General features: G+C 42.7%; 1 protein-coding gene across 1 annotated transcript in view; it reads right to left on the bottom strand.

The window, feature by feature from the left end:
• Nucleotides 1-20,901, bottom strand: part of PON3 (paraoxonase 3) — a 28,869-nt gene extending 7,968 nt beyond the window's left edge. The window contains exons 1-5 of the mRNA XM_046020132.1: nucleotides 20,779-20,901; nucleotides 18,987-19,057; nucleotides 11,524-11,579; nucleotides 5,724-5,889; nucleotides 770-896 (exon numbers count right to left, since the gene is read on the bottom strand). Coding sequence (XP_045876088.1) covers nucleotides 770-896; nucleotides 5,724-5,889; nucleotides 11,524-11,579; nucleotides 18,987-19,057; nucleotides 20,779-20,852 — 494 coding nt within the window. The 5' untranslated portion in view covers nucleotides 20,853-20,901. The remainder of the gene's footprint in view (nucleotides 1-769; nucleotides 897-5,723; nucleotides 5,890-11,523; nucleotides 11,580-18,986; nucleotides 19,058-20,778) is intronic.
• Nucleotides 20,902-24,365: the final 3,464 nt, after the last annotated feature.

Here is a 24,365-nt window from a genome sequence, read left to right as displayed (position 1 = left end):
AAATATTTATTTATTTATTTATTTGACACAGAGAGAGATCACAAGTAGTCAGAGAGGCAGGCAGAGAGAGAGGGGGCGGGGGGAAGCAGGCTCCCTGCTGAGCAGAGAGCCCGATGTGGGACTCGATCCCATGACCCCGAGATCATGACCTGAGCCGAAGGCAGCGGCTTAACCCACTGAGCCACCCAGGCGCCCCGAACCCCAAGTTTCTTAGGTCCCAGTTTACTCATGCCTATTACTAAGGCTGTTGGGAGAATTAAATGAACTATTTTGACACAGGGCCTGGCACACAGTCAATGTTTAGTAAATGTGAATTTTTATATGAGCCAATAGCCTTTTTTCAAATCCTGTCCTAAAGCTTTTATCAAAAAAGGAATGGCCCATCTGGAGGCTGGTTATAACACCCAGCCGGTAAGGCTCTCAGAACACAACCTACTGGGACAACTAGAAAAAGGTGTAGGTGTTTGAAAAGAGCCCAATAGTGGGTATTGCATTGTTGTGGTACAGAGGATGGAATTAGAGCTGAGAATCTAATTGAGCACCTTTATAGGATTAAAATGCTTTCAGAGAGTTGGAGAATATAAAGATATTCAATACTGAATACAGCAATTTCTAGTGAGGTGCTGGGCAGTGTCACCATGGGAACCTCTTGAAAGCTTTAGGGAAAAAATGCTGCAAAACAAAAGTTTAAGCCTGCTGAACCAAAGAAAACAAAGCAACCAGCAGAGATGCAAAATAAATAGAAGTGCAAAATACTTTAATTCCATACCTCTTGAGGAGTTCATGTTTTATAGTTTTCAGGTGTATAAGAGAATGTTGTTGTTCTTCAAATTTAAATTTCTCCACTGTGGACTTCATGTGGGGATGATTCACAACATAAAGATACACAGTTTGGTCTAAGGTGGACAAAAAGGCATAATTTCCAAGAAGTTTACTTCTATTGCAACTATTATTATATTCCTAGACTTGGTGTACAACTTGGTCATGTTCAAGTACTTTTCTTATACACCTTGCATTTGGCCCCCCAGTACACCTGCTAGGATCCCCATTTTTTAAAAAAGATTTTATTTTTATTTGAGAGAGAAAGAGAGAGACAGAGACAGATTAAGAGAGCATGAGAGGGTCAGAGGGAGAAACAGACTCCCCATGGAGCTGGGGGCCTGATGTTGGACTCGATCCCAGGACTCCAGGATCATGACCTGAGCCGGAGGCAGTTGCTTAACCTACTGAGCCACGCAGGCACCCTAGGATCCCCATTTTATTGAGACAATTTAAGCTTAAAAGGTGAGTCACTCATCAGCAATTTCACCACCACCAAGTGGCAGAACCAAGCCCAGATGTTTCTCAATGGTCTCCCGATCCTCACCTACACACCCTCTCCAACAGGAAGGTACAGAACTACAATGGTACATGGACGCATGTGGTTTCCCAAGGTGGCCCTTCAACAAAAAAGTGGGTGCACACAAGCAAGCAGGTGCTGAGAATTCCTTTCTTTGAGAAATACCAACATTGCAACACACGTTCAAGAAAGGTCAGGGCTATGTAAATATTTTAAAAGAAGGAACATGTCCCAGCTAGAGAAGAAAGTACTGACACAAGTCCACCACCTAAGGCTGCAACAACAATATTTAACGAGCCCAATGGACATGTATGTATGAAGCCAAGAGAAAGAAGACTAGTCAATTCTGGGTACTGCCAACCTCGAAAACGTTCACCTGTGTTCGTATTAAAATGTGAACTGCTAGGGACAGCGCGGAGGGTAGTAATACGTTTTCTCAAAATACTGTTTTCTGACTTGACAGAAGCTCTAGTTTGGAAGAGCTCTGGAGTTTGAAAGAGCCTGGCCCCATCCTCCCGTTGCAGGGCCTGGTCTGTATTCATGTTCCCTATTCCATTCTTGATGAGTTCCCGATCACGCAGACCAAGCACCAGCCCTGAGAAGCAGGGGTTATACTCAGAGCCCCTGAAACACACAGGTACCTTAACCCCTTAAGGAAAGGCACTCCCTCACCGGCGACTCTTTTAGTCTGACCCAGCTCAGTTCCAGGGCCTGAGGCTTGGCAAGCAAAGCCTGAGTTGGATTTCAGCCCCCGTGTCGCCCTTCAGCCAGACACTGTTGTCAGACGCAGCGTGAGCATTATGTGTGCTGCCCTGGTTTTACCCCTTCTTTAGGCTTCTACTGGACCCCTCCTTCCATATAACAGATGCTCAGTAAGAAAATTTTTGGCTTTTGTCTTCTCATTCCATTTTGATTTATGAGTAATGTTTTGCCGTTATTAAATGCATAATTAAGGGGCGCCTGGGTGGCTCAGTGGATTAAGCCGCTGCCTTCGGCTCGGTCATGATCTCAGGGTCCTGGGATCGAGCCCCGCATCAGGCTCTCTGCTCCGCAGGGAGCCTGCTTCCTCCTCTCTCTCTGCCTGCCTCTCTGCCTACTTGTGATCTCTCTCTCTGTCAAATAAATAAATAAAATCTTAAAAAAAAATAAATGCGTAATTAAGGGAAGTGACTAGTAACTAAAATAAGATTGCAACCATAATATATTCAGCTTCTGAAAGTCTGATTAAATGCTTGAGGGTTAATCTGTAAACTGGTTCCATCTCAAAAAACAAAAACAAAACAAAAGAAAAAAAACAAGCACCTACTGCCCATGCCTCAATAATAATAATAATAATAATAATAATAATAATAATAATTCACCCCTAACATTATCCCATACAGTAAAATAGCTCCAGGTTAATCGGATCACTCATTATACTTTCTCCAATGAAGGTGTTGGGGGGAGGGTCAGGCAAAAAGATGGTGACTCAAATAATTTAAACAGAGCTTGGAGCCCTAATTTCACCCAAGTAAGGGGTATAGGATTAGAAAGAAGACCACCTGGGTTCTACTTCTGGAATTGCCTTTTATTAATGACAAATGTGAAGTCACATGTCGCTGCATTTCTTCAAACTCCATTTCTCTCCATCTATAAAACTGAGTGTTAATATCTGCCCTGTCTCATGGGCCTCACTAATTTATTCATTCAACACACATTCATAGAGCACCTACTATGCAACAGACACTGTTCTAGACTATAGGAATCCAGCAATAAACAAGTCACACATGATTTTATGGTGATTATATTCTAGAGAAGAGAACACAGAGGAAATAGTAAATACAAGAATACTGGAAAGGGGAGATGTCTTCTTCATAGAGTGGAACCCACTTAAACAGTGACAAGCTTGGATCCAAAGATGTGAAGGAGCTCACTACAGGGCAACAGTAGAAGGAAAGAAAGTTGGTATCATTTAATATTAATAAAAAACTTTAATTGTCATTTTGATGAGTGCTAAAAGAGGGACTATACTGAGAAGAAATATAATAAGGTTCACACCGGGAAACAAGATAGTAGAAAGGCTCCCTGAGAAGGTGACATTTAATCTGAAGCCTAAATGATGAGGAAGAATAAGTCAGAAGTGGTGGAAAGACATTCCATTCAGGGGGAACTGCAAATGCAAAAGGCCTGAGGCATGGACCATTTTATAGGTCTAAAGGAAATCTAGTGTGGTTGGTCCAGGGAGTCAAGGGGAAGATGGTATCTGGTGAGGTTGGAGAAAACACCCACATGCCCATGCCAGAATACACACAGGTCATTTCCCACCCACTCTGGAGAACTGAGGTTTTTCTCTGGAGTAATGGAAACAATATGGCGAATTTTAGGAAGGGAGGGACATGATGAGATTTGCATAAAAAATAACTCTTGCTTATGAAAATGGATGGAGGTGGTATAAGAGGGAAGGTCTAGTCAGGGGGCCATTATAGAATCCAGGGAAGACATGCTGGGGGGTTGGGATGGGACAGACGCATCGAGGACAGAGAGAGGTGGACAGCTTGGAGACATAGTTGAAGGGTAAATTGGACAGAACTTTGGAACTAGGTGACTGAATGGGGAAGGAAGAAGAGAAGTATCAAAGTTGGGCCCAGTGTTTTATTTTGAGGAATAATAAATTATATATGAAAATTTTAAAAGGAACCCACTTACTAAAAGTCAACAAACCTATTGGTGCAGACCAAAGGAATTAAATAAAGATTTGTTGGATGAGTAGATTAATAATTATTAATCATTCATTTTTTATTCAATAAAATCACTCCAACAAATGTATTCTTAACAATACATTGTAACTCTTGTACATATTTGAAAGAAAACACACAATTTCTTTAAAAATTCTGAACTGCCACACTTCATTTGGCCTTCCCTTCACATAGCTACTATGAGTAAGGTCTCACTGTTTTTATTTCCCATGTGCCCTATAGACTCACAAATATCTAAAAATTAAATTAGTCAGGAATGATGAACTGTGAACAAGTAGCAAATCACACCAGAAACCATTGTGCTAAAGTATGTACAATGTATAAATAACCTAGATTTTTTGCAACAGTTTTTGTGTGATATAAACCATTGTTGTTAAACTCGAGCTTTTAAAATGTACAATTTAGTGGTTTTTAGTATATTCACAGAGTTATGCAACCGTAGCCACTCTCTAGCTCCAGACCATTTTTACCACCCAAAAAAGAAAGCCCAAACCCATTAGATATCATTCCCCATTTCCCCCAGCCCCTGCAAACAGCTAAGCTACTTCGTGTTCCTATGAATTTGCCAATTCTGCACACTTGATATAAATGTAATCATACACTATGTGGCCTTTAGTGATTGAATTCTTTCACTTCGGATAATGTTTGCAGAGTTAATCCATGTTGTAGTATATGTCAGAACATTATTACTTTTTATTGCCAAATAATATTCCATTGTAAATACATTCATCACTTGGTGAGAATTTGGGTTATTTTTGCCTTTGGGGTTTTAGGAATAATGCTGCCATGAATGTTTGTGTATAAGTTTTTGTGTGGACCTATGTTTTCAGTTCTCTTGGGGACATACCAAGGGGTGGAGTTCGGGGATCGTATGGCGACTCTGTGTTCATTTTGTAGAATGGCCAAAATGCTTTCAAAATGGGCCACACCAACAAAGTGTGAGCATTCCAATTTCTCCATATCCTTGCCAACATTTGTCATCGTCTGCTTTTTTATTATTATTATTATCACCATCCTAGTGGGAAGGGAGTGTCATCTCTTTATGGTTTTGGTTTGCATTTCCCTAATGACCAAGGATATTAAATATCTTTTCATGTGTTTATTGGCCATTTGCATATCTGTTTGGAGATGTCTACTAAGATCTTTGTCCTTTTTTTAATTGGGCTGTCTTTTTGTTGTTGAGTTGTAAGAATGATTTATATATTCTTGATACAAGCCTCTTACCAGATATATGATTTGCAAATATTTTCTTCCATTCTTTGGGCTATTTCTTCATGGTGTTTTTTGAAACAGAAAGTTTTTAATTTTGATGAAGTCTAGTTTATCTTGTTTTCTTTCATGTAATGTTTTCTAATGTCACACACAATTATTTTCAAAGGACTTTGAGTTTATATGTTAGATTTCTGAGAACCATCTCCAAACTGGTTTTGAAGGCCAAATGGAAAGTGAAGGAGATAAGAGGAAGAAGGAATGACTACCTTCTTTAATGTGGGGTTTACAAATGTTTGGTACACACTTATTATCTTACAAATATCCCTTTTTCTGGTAAAGTAGAATTTTCCTTCCTTTCACATACACATTGAGTCGTGGAGGTTGAGTGTCTTTTATTTCCCTCATTTACCCCTTATTTTTAAACATTCGGGCTTTACCTTCGTCGATGAAAGTACTGATTCCATGTGGGTTAAATGATGCTTTGTCAAAATCACCACTGATGTTAAGTGCCTGGACTTTTGGGTTTTCCTCATTCAGATCCATCAAGAAAATTTGTCCTGGCTCATCGGGTGCAAAGTTTGGCATGCCTGGATATTTTAATCCCTGTAAAAAAATATAAAATAAGTAGTGCATATATCTGCTTCACAATATTTCATATGGGAGCTCAAATCTCAAAGCCTAACAAAAATATTCAAGACTCTGCATTTCTTTTAGATTTCTGGGATTTTTCACTCTGTCAACTGAGGCCATTGTCCGATCTGAGGGATTACCAATGACACTGGGGCTATTGGGAATGGGAATGGGAATGTGGGAAGAACCCATATTCAATTACTCATATAGAGAGAAGGGGTGAAGCCAAAAAGTGTAATGCAAGACACTAGGCTGGGTTACTTTGTGTGAGTCCCTCGGTCTGCCTATGCCTCTGGTTCCTCATTTATAAAATGAGAAAAAGTGTAGGATTGCTAAGCCCGAGAGTCTGTCCTTTATAGTCCTGATAGTCAGCAACTAACCCTCCTTAAAGCAGTGAGAAGGGGTCCATGCTTTCATTGTATTGCTCCCACCCCTATATTCGTTGTATTAGATAGTCACAAAGAGTGGAAGCAGCCAAGAATTCACATAGGGAAACCAGTAACATAAAGCTGACTATTTCTTTTTTTTTTTTTAAGATTTTATTTATTTATTTGATGGAGAGAGAGAGAGAGAGATCACAAGTAGGCAGAGAGGCAGGCTTCTCTCAGGGGTGGGGGGGGAAGCAGGGCTCAATCCCAGGACCCTGGGATCATGACCTGAGCCAAAGGCAGACACTTAACAACTGAGCCACCCAGGTGCCCCTAAAGTTGACTATTTCTGACCTATGTTGTCCCTATATAATGTCTGAAAATTTGGACATGAATCCTTTTCTTCAAATATTGCAAAAAGGTTATGTCAGTAACTCGGAGAGTGGTTCTTTCTCCTGGAAGGACCAATTATGTGGTCTTTTAACCAATAATAGACAATGGGCCTTTGCTGCATCCCAGGTCATTGTGTGGAAATTGGGAGTTGGTTTGTGATACACCAATGACAAAACCTCTTCCTCCCTGACACCCTCCCCCATCACTCTGATATATATTAACATCAACAGTGTTATATCTTTTCTTGTACCCTCATTTCCATTTATAGTCAATTTAAATGATGTCCTTCTTACTCTATCTTGTCTTCCTTTCCCCTTCCCCCCCTTTTTTAAAGATTTTATTTATTTGACAGAGGTCACAAGTAGGCAGAGAGGCAGGCAGAGAGAGAGAGGGGAGGAAGCAGGGAGCCTGACGCAGGGCTTGATCCCAGGACCCTGGGATTATGACCTGAGCCGAAGGCAGAGGCTTTAACCCACTGAGCCACCCAGGCGCCCCTTTCCCCTCCTTTTTTTATAAACCCTCATACACATCTCCCCACACTTACTTACAATAATAGCCCTTCCATTGTCCTTCACCCTACCCCTGGGGGAGTCAAATTTCAGTTGCAAACAACCTCACACACAACTTTGAGGGGGTTTTTTGTTTGTTTGTTTGTTTTTTAAAGAACAGTTCTTCTATCCCTAATTATTACCAGAACCCTGGCTTTCCCCCAGCCAACAATGACATTGCGGAAGGCCACCCAAGGACACACGATTCTGGCTTCATTTTTTTCTTAGGTCAGCCTCACCTGGAGGAGAGATTCCCACCGACTCCCCTTTCCCTGGTCTAGCTCTTAGATAGGGCCAGTCTGAAATCAGGTAGGAAACTTCCTCTGCAAAGTTATTATCCCAACTTCAATCAGACCTTCAATACTGTTTGTCAATCTTTTTGTTCATTCCAAGAGTAATCTATTGCACTTCCCCAGGTATCCACCTCAGTTTATTTTATTATCTTCCAGAGCACCCACCTTCTTCCTCTTTATTCTCAATGGATGATCTTATCTCCTATTTTTCCAAAGATAAAACCATGCCACTCAACATGAATTTCCTCTGATTCCCTCCTTTCTATCTTGGTAATTCTTCAATTTATCAATTTTCTTCCTTTCTTCCTCTTCTCTTAAGGATAGAGTTTCCCTCTTCTGTTCTTTTTAAAAAATTATTATTATTAATTTCTTTTCAGTGTAAGAGAATTCATTGTTTTTGCACCACACCCAGTGCTCCATGCCATATGTGCCCTCCATAATACCCACCACCTGACTTCCCCAACCTCCCACCCCCCCCCCCCCCCCCGCCGCCCCTTCAAAACCCTCAGGTTGTTTTTCAGAGTCCATAGTCTCTCATGGTTCATCTCTCCTTCCAATTTCCCTCAACTCCCTTCTCCTCTCCATCCCCTATGTCCTCCATGTTATTTGTTATGCTCTATAAATAAGTGAAACCATATGATAATTGACTCTCTCTGCTTGACTTATTTCACTCAGCATAATCTCCTCCAGTCCCGTCCATGTTGCTACAAAAGTTGGGTATTCATCCTTTCTCATGGAGGCAAAATACTCCATTGTGTATATGTACCACATCTTCCTTATCCATTCATCCGTTGAAGGGCATCTTGGTTCTTTCCACAGTTTGGCGACCATGGCCATTGCTGCAATAAACATTGGGGTACAGATGGCTCTTCTTTTCACTACATCTGTATCTTTGGGGTAAATACCCAGCAGTGCAATTGCAGGGTCTTGGGAAGCTCTATTTTTAATTTTTTAAGGAATCTCCACACTGTTCTCCAGAGTGGCCGCACCAACTTGCATTCCCACCAACAGTGTAAGAGGGTTTCCCTTTCTCCACATCCTCGCCCTCTTCTATTCTTAAGTGGATTATTTCCCCCACCTGCTTACGTGGTTGCCTGTTCTCGGGGACCTGTTTTTAGAACTTAAAGTCTCTTTCCTGCTTTATCCCCCATTTCTCACCAGTGCTCCTTTCATTTGCCTTAAGAATTGCTCACTTCTCCTTCCTTGAGACAAATCTTCTAATTTTACTACTCCTTCAAACGCATATTTACTTGCCTTCAGCTCTCACTGTCTGCTTTCTTAGAAACATCACCTGGTCTTGTTGCCTGCCTTGAATGGCTCCAACTCTCACCAGTTTGTCGAAGCACCTCATCGAGGTCATACCAGTGCTCTCCAGAATATCTCATTGGATAGCCCCTCCCCCTTTCCTTAGCTGTGTCTCCATGGCATCTCAAACTCTGATGTACCCCTTTATTCCTTGTCAAGAAGTCAAAAGCAGACTTTCCAGAAAGAAGTCCTGCTTTTCTTTCTGCCCCTTCCTCCTTCTATCCTCATCCATCCCTCTTTTCTTCTTGCTCTATACTCTTCCCTTGCAGATCTTATTCCTAAGGCTTCAGATATTTCTTCTATACCAATTATCTTCAGGTCTGCCCATTTACCTGGAACCTATCTCTGGAGCTCTAGCTTGCATTTCCAACTTCCTCCTAACAGCAGTTCTAAATCAAATTGACAAAACCAAAATCAGCATTCTCTCCCTGAATCCTGCCTCTCATTTGTGTCTATTACTCTCAGTTAAGGGCATCACTGTTCTCTCCAGTGCTCTCAGGCCATGAAATTCAGTCTTCCAGTCTACCCTTTCCTCAGAGTCAGGCTGCCAAGCCCAGCAACTTAGGTCATGGTGATAATGAACAAAAAATATCAGAGGGTGCCTGGGTGGCTCAGTGGGTTAAGCCGCTGCCTTCGGCTCAGGTCATGATCTCAGGGTCCTGGGATCGAGTCCCGCATCGGGCTCTCTGCTCAGCAAGAGGCCTGCTTCCTCCTCTCTCTCTCTCTGCCTGCCTCTCTGTCTACTTGTGATCTCTCTCTGCCAAATAAATAAATAAAATCTTTTAAAAAAAATATATCAGAGACATCCAACTCTTCCCTTTCAACCAAGGAAAATTAAGCCCAGAGAAGTGAATTGCCTAAGTCACTCACATCGTTAATTGTACACTCTTCCTGACACACAATCAAGAAAGGTTTAACAGTGGAGAATGTTACTCGGGAAGACAGCTCAAGGAAGACCACCTTAGCAAGTATCTTGGTAGCCTGGGTGCAAACAAAGGCACAGCCAGCTAGTTCAAAGACTGCATGTTCTCAAAATAGAAATGATTTATTACATAAATAAGGGTAAGACATTGCAAACAAACTTGACCTACATTTGTGGCCACAGAAAGCCTGACAGAGAATGAGGGGCTGGCTCTGTCATGTGTGAAGAAGGCAGGCAAAGAGAAGCATGCCAAGTCCCACGGTGAGGAAGCGAATAGCCCACTAGGCACCTCTCTATAGACTGACTACCAATGTCACGCAGAATTTCTCACTACAGCAGCAGCTTGCAAACAAGGAAGGGAGAGAGGAAAAACCAAGAACAAGGACTTGTGAGGCAAGGAAGGGAGAGAGGAAAAACCAAGAACAAGGACTTGAATTCACTGCAGTGCAAAGAGATTGAAAATAAGCAAAAAACTTCTTCCTTAGCCTAGGAGTCGTTTGTTAGTTTGCAAAGAAGGGCTCTATGACTGACAGCCCCCTGTTAATGTTTCTCCGTTAAAATCTCTAGTTTCTGTACGGCGACCGTCCAGTACTTTTAGTTCCGGCGAAAATAGAAAAGAAGCATACAGCTGGACCTACAAAAATTTCCTCCTAAAGCAGAGAAATCTCCCAGTTACAGAATAATCATTTTTAAAAGTCTATGTGGCATAACACTGAACATCTAAATTGACAATAGAAAATTTAAGACAACAAAGGAAAAGCTTTTCTAGACAGCTTTTGCTTTAGTTTTGGTTTTGCAGGAAAACTAAGGAAATAAAATCCCTCTCATGCCCGCCCCCCGACCCCAACACATTTCACCAGCAGCAATTTAAAATCCAAAAGAAACCTTACTATATTGTGCGTACTTGAGAATTTAGACACTCAGGCCTTTAAGTGTTATTATATGCGTCCCCTTTTAGCCAAAAAGATATAGATTTTCAAATTCATGGTATTTGGTAGTATCCTATTGGTTAAAATGGAATATTTAGGACATGCAATCCCAGAAATCTGAGTTCACATTGAAAATGGAATCATTTTGCTTGTTCAGAATCTTAGGCCGCATTCCAACCTTCAACTGTTCAATAAATACATGGCAATTTTCATTATCTTCACACCATATGTGTTTCAACCTTGTATTTAATTTATTTATATTTATTTATCAGACCTTTACATAGCTTCCGGACCACCCCAAACCTGTGAAGGTGGTATTGGAAATAAAAAGCAGGTCCTTCTTTTACTAGTCTTTGAAAGTTGGAAGGAATGGCAGGGAACCCAAGATGGAAAATGGGCAGGCTTTCGAACTGAGTAACACGGTCAACATATGATTCACAAATATCGCCCAAATCCCAAACATGGGCAGGCATAGAGGTAATACCAGTTAGTGAGGACATAACAACCGGAAACTCAGGTCCAGCAAAATAGGGCAATGATGGGGAGGGACACCAATAGGACAAATCTGAAGACTCGTCTAGGAATCAAATGGAAATGAATAGACATTTACTGAGACCCTACTGGATTTGTAACCCCATAGGGAGCTACCCACATGGGGGCAAGCAAACCTGGGCATTCCTGTGGTAATCCAATTAGCCATCTGGAATCCTGTTTTGGCTTTTTTAGTTGACTGCTTTAACCACAGTTGGGATGAGCGTGTAGGGATCCATCAGGCAGCCCTAGTCTGCAATGTTAATGTATCTATTTGGCTATTGAGCTGAACATCTGAGGGGCGTGGAAAATACTCACACTGGAGATAAAAGCCAGCCCACTAGGAAGTATATCAATGTCTTCAGAGCCATTTTCTGCAAAAGAAGTGGAGGATCAGGAAGATGCGTGAATGAAGGCTTAAAAAGTCAACCTCCCAGACAAAACTTTAGACTTCTTTTGAAAAATACATTAACTTTTTCAACTATTTACTTGGGAAACTACATTAACTTCCAGGAATCCCATAGGCATGCTACTCTACAGTAAAACCTGGGTCAGATTCCCTACATATTAAATTCTTTCTTTAGAATTCAATTATCAGGAGAAAAAAAGCAAATAACGATAAAATAAAGTCATAACCTAGATTTATTCTTTAAATAACAACTTCTAGGATATGCCCTGAGAGATTCAACTTTATTCCCCATAGAAGACTGATGTGCAGATGGGTTTATAACATTTGGAAAGTCATCTTTGTGAGGGTGTCTTAAAGTCCTCTCAGCCAAACATTTCTCTCTTCCAACTTGTTGAGGTCTAAAAATATACCATTACCCAATCATATTGGGAAATTCTGGTGATTGTTATCCATTATGAAAGCAATAGGTCTTAGGAAAGACTACCAAATATAGGTAAATTTGAACAATTTAATCAGCTCTCTTTCTCACTAAGAGATGGCCCTAAGCATTTGTCTCTGGAAAGAGATGGATAAGAAGTAAGTTATGACCATGAACAGGATGAAAAGGGGGCTCACAAGTCTCCTAATAGAGAGATAGACCCACAGAGGATGGGGTCCCAAACAGGCAGGACTGAGGGTAAAGTTAGTGGTTACCTAGTGTGGCAAACTCTATTTTACAAATACGGGAGAACCAACATGGATCATCGCCACATGCCCTTCTTAAAATGGGATGGTCATGTTCTTCCATCAGGAGGCAAGTTCTCTCCCCTTGAGTCTGGGTGGATTAATGGTAACTGCTTTGACAAACTAAATGAGGTACAAGTGATGCCATATGGTATACAAGGTAAAGTCATAACCACAGTTGCTGCTGGTTCGCTCTCAATCTCTTTCTCTCTCTCTCTCTCTCACTTCCCTTCCACCTTTCCCTTCTTTTCCCTTCTTCTCTCTATATCTGTCAGCTTGGGCCTTGGGAACCCTAAACTTAAATGTAGGATGCCTGGGTACTTTGAAGCTATAGAGGAGCGACTCTACAAGGACTACAGAAGGTAGAGAAGACACTGGAGGTGTCACAGGTCACTTCATTTCTCAACCGTTGAGTCACCCAAGCTCATGCAAATGGGAACAGCAATGAGCTGTGTCCACTGACCCATGTTAAAATTGCAAATTCATGAGCAAAATAAACATCATTTAAGTCAGTCACTCGGATTTAAGGTGGTTTGTTACACAGCTACGGTGACTGGTACATGTGGGGAAAATGTTGCTTGGAGTAATGCGTGACTAGTGTGTCAAAAGGCAGTTGAGCAAAGAGAGGGAGGGAGGAAAAGAAAAGTGGGACAAAGTCAAATAAAATGCAAATTTGAATCAACAGAGCAATGAGCAATGGGCACTGAAAATTAGAGAACAGAGGGAGATTTAATTATATATTCACTCACTGAAACTAATCCCCAACTAGTAACTTGAAAATTAATATTTAATTAATATTTTCTAAATATTCCAGTTAATCAGGATTTATCTATCTATGGTATCTTAAGGGCTTGAAAGACTTAGTGCTCTTTCCATGTGGAGTAAAACAGACATGGGGAGAACCCAGCAAATTGAATAAAGCAATTTAAAAAATCACATTGAATACGGGTTGGTTAATTTTTGAGCCAACTTTTTCTTCTTCTTCTTCCTTTTTTTCTCTTGAACACTGCTTTTCGGTTGCCTTTTGCCCTATTTTCCTAACCAGTTCTGTTCTGGACACGGATATTCTCGAGGCCCTGTCTTTGGCTGTTTCTTACGCCACAGCGTCCCTTCTGCCTGTGCAATCTACTGCAGTCCCCTGGCTTCACTTCTACCCATATGCTGTTGACTCTCTAATCTCCAAATCAAGCCCAAATTGTTCTGCCAATTTCCAGACCTTTGTATTCACCTGCACAGTGGGCATTCCTACCTAGCTGTCTCATTCCTCATATTTAACATGTCCCGAACTGATCTGGACACTTCCCCCTTGAATCTGCTCCATTTCTTATATTTTGATTTCAGTGGATGGCACTTCCATCCCCCAAGTACCCATCCCCTGAAGTACCTGAAGTGATCTTCGATGCTTTCTTTTTCCTTACTCCCTGAATCCAATGGATCACTGTCATTCGAGCTCTAGAACTGCCCCTTGGATTTGCACAGTAGCTTCCTAACAGGTCAGTTCTGTTCCCCTGCTACCACTCTCTGCACCTGCTGAGAGTCAGCATTTTAAATTGCAGAGTTGATCTCGTCATTCTCCTGCTTAAAACCCTGCGGAGGTGTCCCAGAGTTAGCCATAGAAATCTGAAGCTTCTTGGTCTGGATTCCCAATTCTCCACATGCTGGCTCCCGTCTTGGTTTGTTGGTCCCCACCCTCCACTCTCAGACAACTGTGCCACAGTTCTTGCCTGGCTAGTTGCTGAAATGTGTCAGCCTCGTTCACCTGCCTGAGCATGTGCCGCTCCCTTCTTGATAACCCATGCCTCTCCCACGCCACTTTCTCCTCCCCTTGCCTGAGTATCACAGGCTCTAGAGAAGAGCTTGGGGGCCACCTCCTCAGCCTTTGCAGCCTCTTCCAGTTCCCTTTAGTTCTCCCAGCCATGTTACATACATATAGGGTCACTTGAGACCCCCTCCGCCAAGACATTTTGTTCACACCTGGGCGGCACCCTTCTGCTGACATGTTGATTTCCTACCAGTCAGCCTCCTGGAAACAAGGACCAGTTTTCATTCAGCACTCCAGCTTCGCACCCAACGTCATTCTTGCCTTTTCACTACAAAAACTCTCAGTAAAAGCTGGTCGACTGACTAAATAAGAAAAACCATGTTAGTTTCTTGATCTCTGTCTTGTCTTTGAGTTGAACAAGTGGGTGTTAATTTCTGAGCATAAGGTGTCCTGAGTTGTGTGCTCTTTAGTCTGGTCCTTTTATCTTCTAAACACCGTTTAACACGTGCTCTGACAGCATTAAACCACCTCAGTAATTCAGCTACAGTAGGAGTGGGTGTGTTCTTGGGGTGTTGGATTTGTCTTTATTTACTGACTTAATCCAGAGCACAGGGATGCTAGTACTTTCTGTTCAGATGTGGAAAGGAGTCACCGGCTGATTGCACGGTATTCCCACCCCTCTTTCCCCACCTCCCCCACTACGCTGCACCTGGCGTGAGAACACAGTGCATCTTGCCAACAGTGGCACCCATGGGAGTAAGAGCTCCCAGGACACCCTCCCCTGGGTGCTCCCCACATACTCGTTAGCCTGTGCACAACTATCATTAAAACCCCGCCCAAACCAAATGTTTATAGCAGCAATGTCCACAATAGCCAAACTATGGAAAGAACCTAGATGTCCATCAACAGATGAATGGATAAAAAAGATGTGGTATATATACACAATGGAATACTATGCAGCCATCAAAAGAAATGAAATCTTGCCATTTGCAATGACATGGATGGAACTAGAGGTATTTTGCTTAGCGAAATAAGTCAGTTGGAGAAGGACAACTATCATATGATCTCCCTGACATGAGGAAGTGGAGATGCAATGTGAGCGGTTTGGGGGGTAAGAAAAGAACAAATGAAACAAGATGGGATCGGGAGGGAAACAAACCATAAGAGACTATTAATGTCACAAAACAAACTGAGGGTTGCGGTGGGGGGGGGGCGTGGAGGGAGAGGGTGGTGGGGTTATGGACATTGGGGAGGGTATGTGCTATGGTGAGTGCTGTGAAGTATGTAAACCTGGCGATTCACAGATCTGTACCCCTGGGGCTAATAATACATTATATATTTATCAAAAAATTTTTAAAAATTATAATAAAAAAACCCATCCATAAGTCTAAAACCAGTCTCATGAGTAGATGTCTACTACTTTTTAAACTGTCAACCCTCTATGCAGCATAATTTTGCCTCCTTGACTATTGATCATTTTCTACAGGCACCCTGAGAATATGTCACAACAAAACATATGATCAATTAATATTATCACGATTTCCCATCTTGAAAAGAAGATTCTGACAGCCAACTAAGAAAACAAAAGCGACCTACAATGGAGTAGAAACAGATCTTGGAGATAGGGAAAGATGCTGGAGAGGAAAAGGGATGGTGGGGAAGATAGGAAGACACCAAAGACAATGGCTGTTTACTTCCTAATCCTGCCAAGGGCAGAGCCCCCGTCAAACTATTCGAATTTCATGCGCAGCTTTAATTAGATGCCAAGGGCAGCCAACTAACTTCCTGGTTAAAACACTCCTTGACCCGCAAAGCCTTGGAAAAAGAGAAACTCAATACAAAAAGATCTATGAGATATCATTTCTGGAGGTTAGAATTATTTCGCTTTTCAACTTTTCTTCCCAGAAAGAATAATGGGAAGGAAAACAAAAAGAGGAAAGTTTCTTCCATCAATAAAATTAACCACAGAAGCCCAGATCTTGAAGAAAACACAAATCAGAATTCTTCTTCAGCTCTGTTAACTGCCTACCAAGCCCTGCCTAAAATCCTTATTGGTTTTCCATTGCTTCATAGAGCTTTTCACTCATCAAATAGTTGGGTCTCGTGAAGTGTTCTCAGCAGCGATTTTTATTTAAATATCTAGCCTGCTTTGTTTTGGCCAGCTCTGCTTATTAATATTTCACCATTTTGCATCTCAGACTTTTGGTTTTCTGCTGCCGTTTTATTTCCTGACACTTCCATAACAAAATGTGTTGTCAGTAGATAAGAGAGGCAGAGTCACACGACAAAGAATCCAAGGCATAGGAGAGAACCATCCAGGCTCATAATCTGGGTCTGTCACCCTCTGGTTCTGGGCCACTAGGCAAGTCACTTCATTCTGCTGTGTCTCTGTTTCCTAATCAGCAAGGACAGACAGCAAGCAGCACCCACCTTACAGATCGATTGTCAGGGTGATGTCAATGTTTGTAAAGAACTCAGCAGAAGGTTTATAGACAAAGGCAGAGGCATTATTTTTAGAGATGTATCAATATTGCTCTATTAATCATGATCCCAGTGTCCTGGGATCAAGCCCTGCATCGGGCTCTCTGCTCAGCAGGGAGCCTGCTTCCCTCTCTCTCTGCCTGCCTCTCTGCCTACTTGTGATCTCTATCTGATGAATAAATAAAATCTTTAAAAAAAAATTGCCCTATTAACAAACTTGTTTAGTTCTCCAGATATAAGACGGAGATATGCCGGTAGACACAAGAGGTAATGCTATTTTCTTTTGCTCTCAGCCCGTTCCCAACCATTTTAGCCATTCTTTTCAAAATATTTAGATAATCAGAACTTTGATCTGTCCTACAACATTAGCCCCAGTTTTAGCTTCTCAACTCTATTGGAATTCGACGATCATCGAGTCAGACAAGGCTCTAGCAATAATCTAGTCTAATTTCCCCACTACATTATTTGGCAAGCTCCTAGCTTTTGAGAGAGATATAAATATGAATATTACTTCACAAAACAGTAAACACATGAGCAAATGTTACATGTCCTTTTTTTTTTTTTTTTTAAAGCAAATGAAATCTCACCCTGTACCCATATTCCACTAAACCGAAGGGAAATTCAATCTCAGTCACTACTGGGTCTTCTGCCAGGGTTGTGTAAATATCGTAGGTGGCAAGTTTTTAAAAAGCAGAATATTTTGGGAAGTCCATCTGGCCTTTATTCTATACTAGTCACCACCAAATTACTCACTGTCAAGCCAGTGTGTTCCCTTTAACATACACAGTTCTGCCACTTCCAGGCCCTGGATGGGCACAGGATCTGGGATACACATAACAAAAGGTTCAGCATCCCCAAAGACACCTTGCAGCCATTCTTTCTGGGGTCCTGCTCCACCCCCAGAACGCTGCCAGGCAGCGGGAAAAGGTTCCTTGTTATTCAAAATAGCTACATATTCTTATGCTTTGTTCATCTGCACCTTCTGAGAGAGTTCAGGTTTTCGTGAACAAAAGTCAGGAAGCAGCTTGTCCTCAGTTCCTTCTGTTTCTAGCCAGAAGCACAAACCTCTTCCTTGTGCTAGGAAGCCATTGGCCAAAGCGACTTTATCTTTTCTTTTTTCTTTCTTTCTTCTTCTTCTTCTTTTTTTTTTAGAAACCAAAAGAGAAAAACAAAGATAGAAAACCAAAATAAAAAAGACTCTTATTCTATCCCTGTCTCTGTCTCCCTTTCTCTCCATGTATACATATATGTATATGTAGTCAAAATATATCATATATAAAGAAATATATGTACCAAGAAAAAGAAAACACAAACTCATATCACAATAAACCATGCTGTCACCCTGTCACATAATGATAAATAAGTCATAGTCCTTGACCCTAGGGAGTTTACAGTCTGGTAGTGAGAGAGAGAGAGAGAACACTGCTAGCCATAAAATAAAATGTGTGGTAAGTGTCGTAAGTGAATCAGAGTTTCAGAGCACTGGGAAGTTCAGAGGCAAGAGAGAACTTTGCAGCCAACCTCAGCAAGCAAAGAGGAAGGAATCAGTGCAGGGGATTTCATGAGCAACCAGAAGAAAGTGAAAAAGCACATTCTCCAGACAGTGAGCAGAATTCGCCTGGAGCTCTTTGTCTGGTAGCAGTGCCGGGGAGAAAGGGGGCTTGGAACCCAGAGAAGCAAATACAGCAGTAACAGTAATGGGTGAGCTCAGCCCTGTGTGGGCCACAGAAGATGTTGATACCAACAAGTCTCAAGAGACAATGAGGGACAGGGGGAAAACACATGGCTCCTACATATGGACGGAGGCCCTCTGGGAATGGGCTTACCAAACGTAGGGGAAGTCTAGAAGAGTTGTGGGTGAAGGATGAGGGAAAAGGCAGAAATGGAAAGTAGTTTAGACTGGAAAAGGAGGCCTGCAGTTTGAGAGGTTAGGGAGGCAGCTATGGAGTTTTGATTTTTTTTTTTTTTTTTTTAAGAAATCTGAGTAAGCTGTGAGGTTCCTCAGGGTAAAGGCTAGGTCATATTTCTTTTGGTACTTGCAGATAAATTTAGAAGGAAACTGATATTTGAAGCCCAGAATACCGTGAAGGGGAAGGAAGGAGAGAGAAAAGAAGTAAGGTGGGCCCCAAAAGGAGACAGAGAGGGCAGTCAAGTAGCACAGAAGGGGCATTCAGTGAGGGACAGGGTGTCCTTCAAATGATGGAGGACATCAGTAAGAAAAAAAAGACGGGGGAAAGCCACAGATTTGGACACTCAGGAGGGCCCCTGGAGACTGGGATGAGGGAGCTTCAGAAAGTGGAGCAGAAGTCCCTGGCAGGAGACTCTAAGGAGTAGCAGGCAATTAATTTAGTGGGCAGCCTCAGTTGGGTGGGTAGTGACCAAGAAATGGCACTGTCACATACGTACCAAGTCCCTCAATAAGGTGGCAGCTCTGGGGCTCTATCGACCTCACTTCTCGAGACGCATTAGTTCTTTGTCTATAGAAGATAAAAACACGGGAGGTCAGTGCACGATATCCAAAATCGATGTCTAAACATTGTCTTTAATCACCTTTTTAAAAAAGATTTTATTTATTTATTTATTTGACAGATAGAGATCGCAAGTAGGCAGAGAAGCAGGCAGAGAGAGGAAGGGAAGCAGGCTCCTGGCTAAGCAGAGAGCCAGTTGCAGGACTGGATCCCAGGACCCTGAGATCATGACCTGAGCAGAAGGCAGAGGCTTTTAACCTACTGAGCCACCCAGGCGCCCCTTTAATCACTTTCGTGTTCATTAACCGTGTTTCTCATCATGTATGGATGCTATAACACGTAAGTAGGTACCTCCTTTTATTTACATAATGTGAACTATAGCAGCTGATCTTACCCAGTTGAAAGCCTAAAATGCCATTATACATGGACAACATTTTGGCCTGATAAATGATACTGTAGAATAATATAAGTAACTGGACAGTATTATTACTTTAAACTTACAGAGTAGTAGTATTTAATTTGCTGAAGTATTATCTATTAAAAATCTGCACTTTGGCTCCCTTTTACTCCTGATAGCCTTGTCTTTTGACCCCTCCCCACCGAAATGCTTTCCCCAAATTCAAGTGTCTCCTGATAGCTAAACCCTGTAGCTTTTGCTTTAACTTCATTATTTAAAAAAGTTTTTATACTGACTTATTTTGCAAGAGCATAAAGGTCATCAGACTGACCACAATGTACAACTGGCCAAATTATTTTTCACTATAGTGTTCCTGTTTTCACAGCGAACTATTCTTCTAAATACCAGGGATAATTTTAAATTTTTATTAGATTGTATTCGGGAAGATTCTACACTTAGACCTATCTTACTGTCACTATTGTAACAATACACCCTCGATCTACCTTGTAATTATTATTTTTTATGATTCTCTCACTTGGGTGCACTGGGAACAAATGTAACAATAAACACTCTCAAGCTGAATTAGAAAGTATTCACAAAAGCCATCAGGCTTCTCAGTAGATTCTAATGTGAACTTCTGAGATCAGCTTTTGCTTGGAGAAATAAATAAAAGCAACTTAAAGACAAGTGAAGGCAAACAGAAGCTTTACATCCACTCAGAAATGCATACCCTACCTAACATTTCTTTCTAGCCCAGTATATTGGCTTCTCTTGAGATACTTCTGCTCATCACCACTAGATCTTCCACTTCAAAAGGTCCTAATTTTAACCTGCATAACGCCGGTGGTCACCACCTGCACGTTTCTGCTCATATCCCTGCTGTCTGGCTAGCTCTTTTAATCTAGGATGAGCTCTGTTTCCCAGTGCTCATCAGTGTTCCACTGGCCTTGGGCAATGTCTGAGTGGGCTGTAAACATCCAGCTGGCAGCCTGGTCCCCTCCAGGTCCAGCGCTTCCAACGGAGTTTATTTATTTATTATTTTTGTCTTTTCCAAGAGCAGAATGCCAAGGGCAACCTGGAAAAGGGGGTGGGGGTCAGAGGCACGACTTTCAGAAAATAAATAGGGCATTTCTGCTCTACCATCTGAAGAAAGGCAAACAGGTCCCTTTTCCACATCAGCGTTTCTCAAGGGATAGCTTGCTGGGTGGAACTGAGGAGCGAGGTTCTTAAAAATGCCCTTTCCTACCCTTTAGGAAGGTGGCACGCGGCAGCCCTTGAAACTTGGAAGGGGAGAGAAAGTACCAAGGATGCCCCCATCAAGATGCCAACTCACCTAAGCGCCACTAACCTCTCCCCGATTAGGGCGAAGCCGACCCCAAGCAAGGTCAGCACCAGCAGCTTCCCCATTGTCTCTGGTGCCCGGATACCCTGTGGCGACGTGCGGGTGCCCAGCACTCCCGAGGGGGAGGCGGGCAGGCTCCCGGCCCCGCCCCCTGGATGGCGCCCGCCCCGCCCGCCCCTCCCGAGCAGGTGCGCTGCCAGGGAGCTAAGGCTGAGGTCCAGGTGGCCCGCCCCGCCCCGCCCCCCGCCCAGAGTTCAAGGCCATTTCCACGCACCCGGGCCAAGGAACCCTTTCCTCGCGGGACTCCTTCTGTTCAAGGCTCCCCGTCCGGAGAGAGAGAGCCCGCGGGACCGCCGCTTTGGCACGAACACACCCATCCGTCGGTGGGAGGACGGAGGAAGTTTGTGGCTAAAAGCTGTGAAATTCAACCTCAGCTCCTCGAATGAACAGAATGAACAGAACCGGAAATCCAAGGGTCAGGAGACGGCGGGGAGCTGAGTTCAGAGCCGAAAACTTCGCGTTTCTGGAAGGCAAGACGAAAGATGAGCCGCAACATTGATCCCGAGACAGTGGGCGGAGCGATACTGAAAGATCACCGCAGCCAAGAGCTTTAACTCACCCTTCTCCAAGATTTCGGGCGCGGGCCTTATTTCCTGGCCTTTCCGCCCTGTCTCAGAATGCTGAATATGGTGGGTGCCCGGTTCCGTTTGTTGACTGGGTGGATTTGCGAAATGTTCGTGGCCGTCCGTCCCCATCATTGAAGGGATAAAGAACATCAGCGGGAGTGAAGGAAAAGAAGATGAGCAAAGTGGAAGTTAGCCTTCCAAAAGACCCCTTGATTCTTCTTTCTGCGTCTTCAGTTCCTACCAGCAAAGGATGGATTTTCCCCTCTCATGGTGAGGATTAGGTTGGAAGGAAAAGGTCTGGCTGGAGGTGGGGGAGACTTTGGAGTGAAGACACAGCAACGTAGCATCTTCAAGCGTGATGTTTTTATTTTTCAAGAGAAAGAAATAATGGTTCTTTTGAGTTCAACTGAGTAAATACTGTTTAGGGAAAAGAATTTGCCAGAGCTTTAACTCAGGTATTAAGACAAGAAACATTGGCCTTTGACTTACGGGACGCATGATTACAGTATGAATACATAATTATGGCATGAGTAACAATGCCTACCACCTACACAGCACCTACCATGTGTCTTGCATTGTGCTTAGTACTTTGCCTAGGTTAACTCTCTTCTAATTCTCAGGACCACCTCTGAGGCAGTTAACATTATCCCAGTTTTATAGGTGAGAAAAACTGAGGCACAGAGTGGCTGTGTAACTTGCCCTAGGTCACACAGGTGGTGAGTGGCAGGTCAGGGCATGGGCTCCAGAGGCTCTGCCCTTTTCCATGCTGCTTCTGTGAGGGCTGGGCAAGAAGGAAAGCTGTACTCAAGGAGGGCTGTAACATCTAGAGTTGTACTGATAATTATTTTTAAGATGACTATTTAAGAGTTCAAACAGAGGAAGAATTGAATGCTGTTTTCATAAGGCTTCCAGAGGAGAGAGATGAAGAAAGGAACCTTGCCAAAGGTGAAGGGTCCATACGTCTGGTACAGGCTTGCATGCAGGGCCTGGGGCTCAAGCTGCATGGGTTTGGATCCAGCAAGCCTTATGTGCCCAGCTAACTTGTTTATGCTTCAGATTCCTCTTTGGTAGGAGAATATCTGCCTCATAGGTGGCTTAAAATCAAATGTCATGATGAGTGCAAAGTGCCTAACACTACACGTTGTGAGGAGTCAATAAGCATTGACCATCAATTAAATCTGAGCCTCCATGTGAGAGTGTTGGCTCGGATCCCGGTCCCATCGATCGCTGGGTCTTCCAGTGCCGGGCCCGCAACTGTGTACTTAATAGATGCTCTATAAGATTGATTAGATGGATGAGTGCAAGATGTTGGACTTGGCGTAAGGACAAATTGGGAACAGAGACACCGACTGCATGATGAGATAGTAATAATTGTCCTACGTGCTATGTATTTTTGCATGTTTTCTCATATTCCTTCTTGCCATCCTCGCTTTATGAATAAGGAAAGTGAGGCCTAGAGATTGAATAATAACTTGCTTACATAACAAAGAAGTGTCAGGTACCCCATTTGGACTCAGGTCAAGAGACTCTAGAGTCCATGTTCCTTATCAGTGCGTTCCCTGCCTCCCAGCATAGCAGGAAGGCAGGGACAGGGGAAGAGGCAGATTCTTGGGCAATTTATTGCAGGTGTTGTGTCATCTATAACCTGGTTTAACATTCTCCACTTTAGGCAGAGGTAAGGATGTGTATGCGTGTGTGTGTGTGCATGTACCTACATAATTTTAAACCTTAGCGGTGGTTAGTTATCATTTGAAAACCATAATCAGTAATTCAAATCCCCAGCCCTGGTAGTTAGCATTAAAAGATTCCCAGCTTTGGAGACCACTGTATCAAGCGTCACCATTTAAATCTGCACCTGGAGAGTTCACTCATTAACTCAAGATACTAGAGATAATTATTCATGGGGAAGCCACTTAGCAAGACATATTATATAAGCAGCTCCTGCTCCGTGTAGAGTAAGAATGAGAACAAGGTTCTCACACCAGTGGAGTGGGTTTGGGCTGTCTTAGTCTATTCGGGTAGCTGTAACAAAAAAGCATGAGCTAAAAACTCATAAACAACAGACTTTTATTTCTCATAGTTCTGAAGTCCAAGATCAAGGTGCCAGCAGATTCACTGTCAGGTAAGAGCCCATTTTCCAGTCTGTGGTCTCTTTGCTGTGTCCTAACCTGGCAGAGGGGGCAAGAGAGTTCTAGGGGGCCTTTCTGTAAGGGCACCAGTTCCATTCATGAGGGCTGTACCCTCATAACCTAATCATCTCTCAAAGCCCCCACTTCCTAATACCATCTCCTTTGTGGTTAGGCTTTCAACATAGGAAATTTGGGGAGACACAAACGTTAAGACCATAGCGGCGACTCTAGAACACTCTTGTTTGCTGTGTCCACCCTATTGACAAGGAAGATTCTGCTTTTTGATCTGAGGTGAACTGAATCCTACTTTCAAAACTTTGTCTCTGACCAAACCTTTTCGTCACATGCCTGTTGAAATAGCTTGTTGAAATACGGAGGACAGAGCTAGATCTTCATTGAGTTTCCAGAACAACAGATCCTAGGATGATTTTCACACCTCCTTGGAAATAGACATTTGTGCGTGACAGATTTGGGTTTAAGCCTTGTGTTCCCTGGACCTTCTACATGGCAGTGAATGGGATTGACCGCATGACCAGAAGTAGGATTTAATCAGGCGGAAGGAGTGTTGGTGAGGCCCAGAGAAAGGCAGCCTGGTTTCCGCACAGTTCTGGGGAATTAGAACCAGAATGAAGTAAGTCCAGTAAGGACAGAGCAGGAGTTCTCAAACCAGGTGGTAAGAATCACTTGGAAGACTTGTTAAAACACAGAATGCTAAACGTTAGCCCCAGAGTTTGTGATTTGTTAGATTTGGGGTAGGTCTTGAGAATTTGCCTTTCTAACAAGATTTCATGTAATGTTGTTGGTAACTGGTCCAGGAACCACA

The sequence above is a fragment of the Meles meles genome, chromosome 10, assembly GCF_922984935.1.
Source record: "Meles meles chromosome 10, mMelMel3.1 paternal haplotype, whole genome shotgun sequence".
In the NCBI taxonomy this organism is placed as follows: Eukaryota; Metazoa; Chordata; class Mammalia; order Carnivora; family Mustelidae; genus Meles; species Meles meles.
This window is presented reverse-complemented; position numbering and strand designations above follow the sequence as displayed.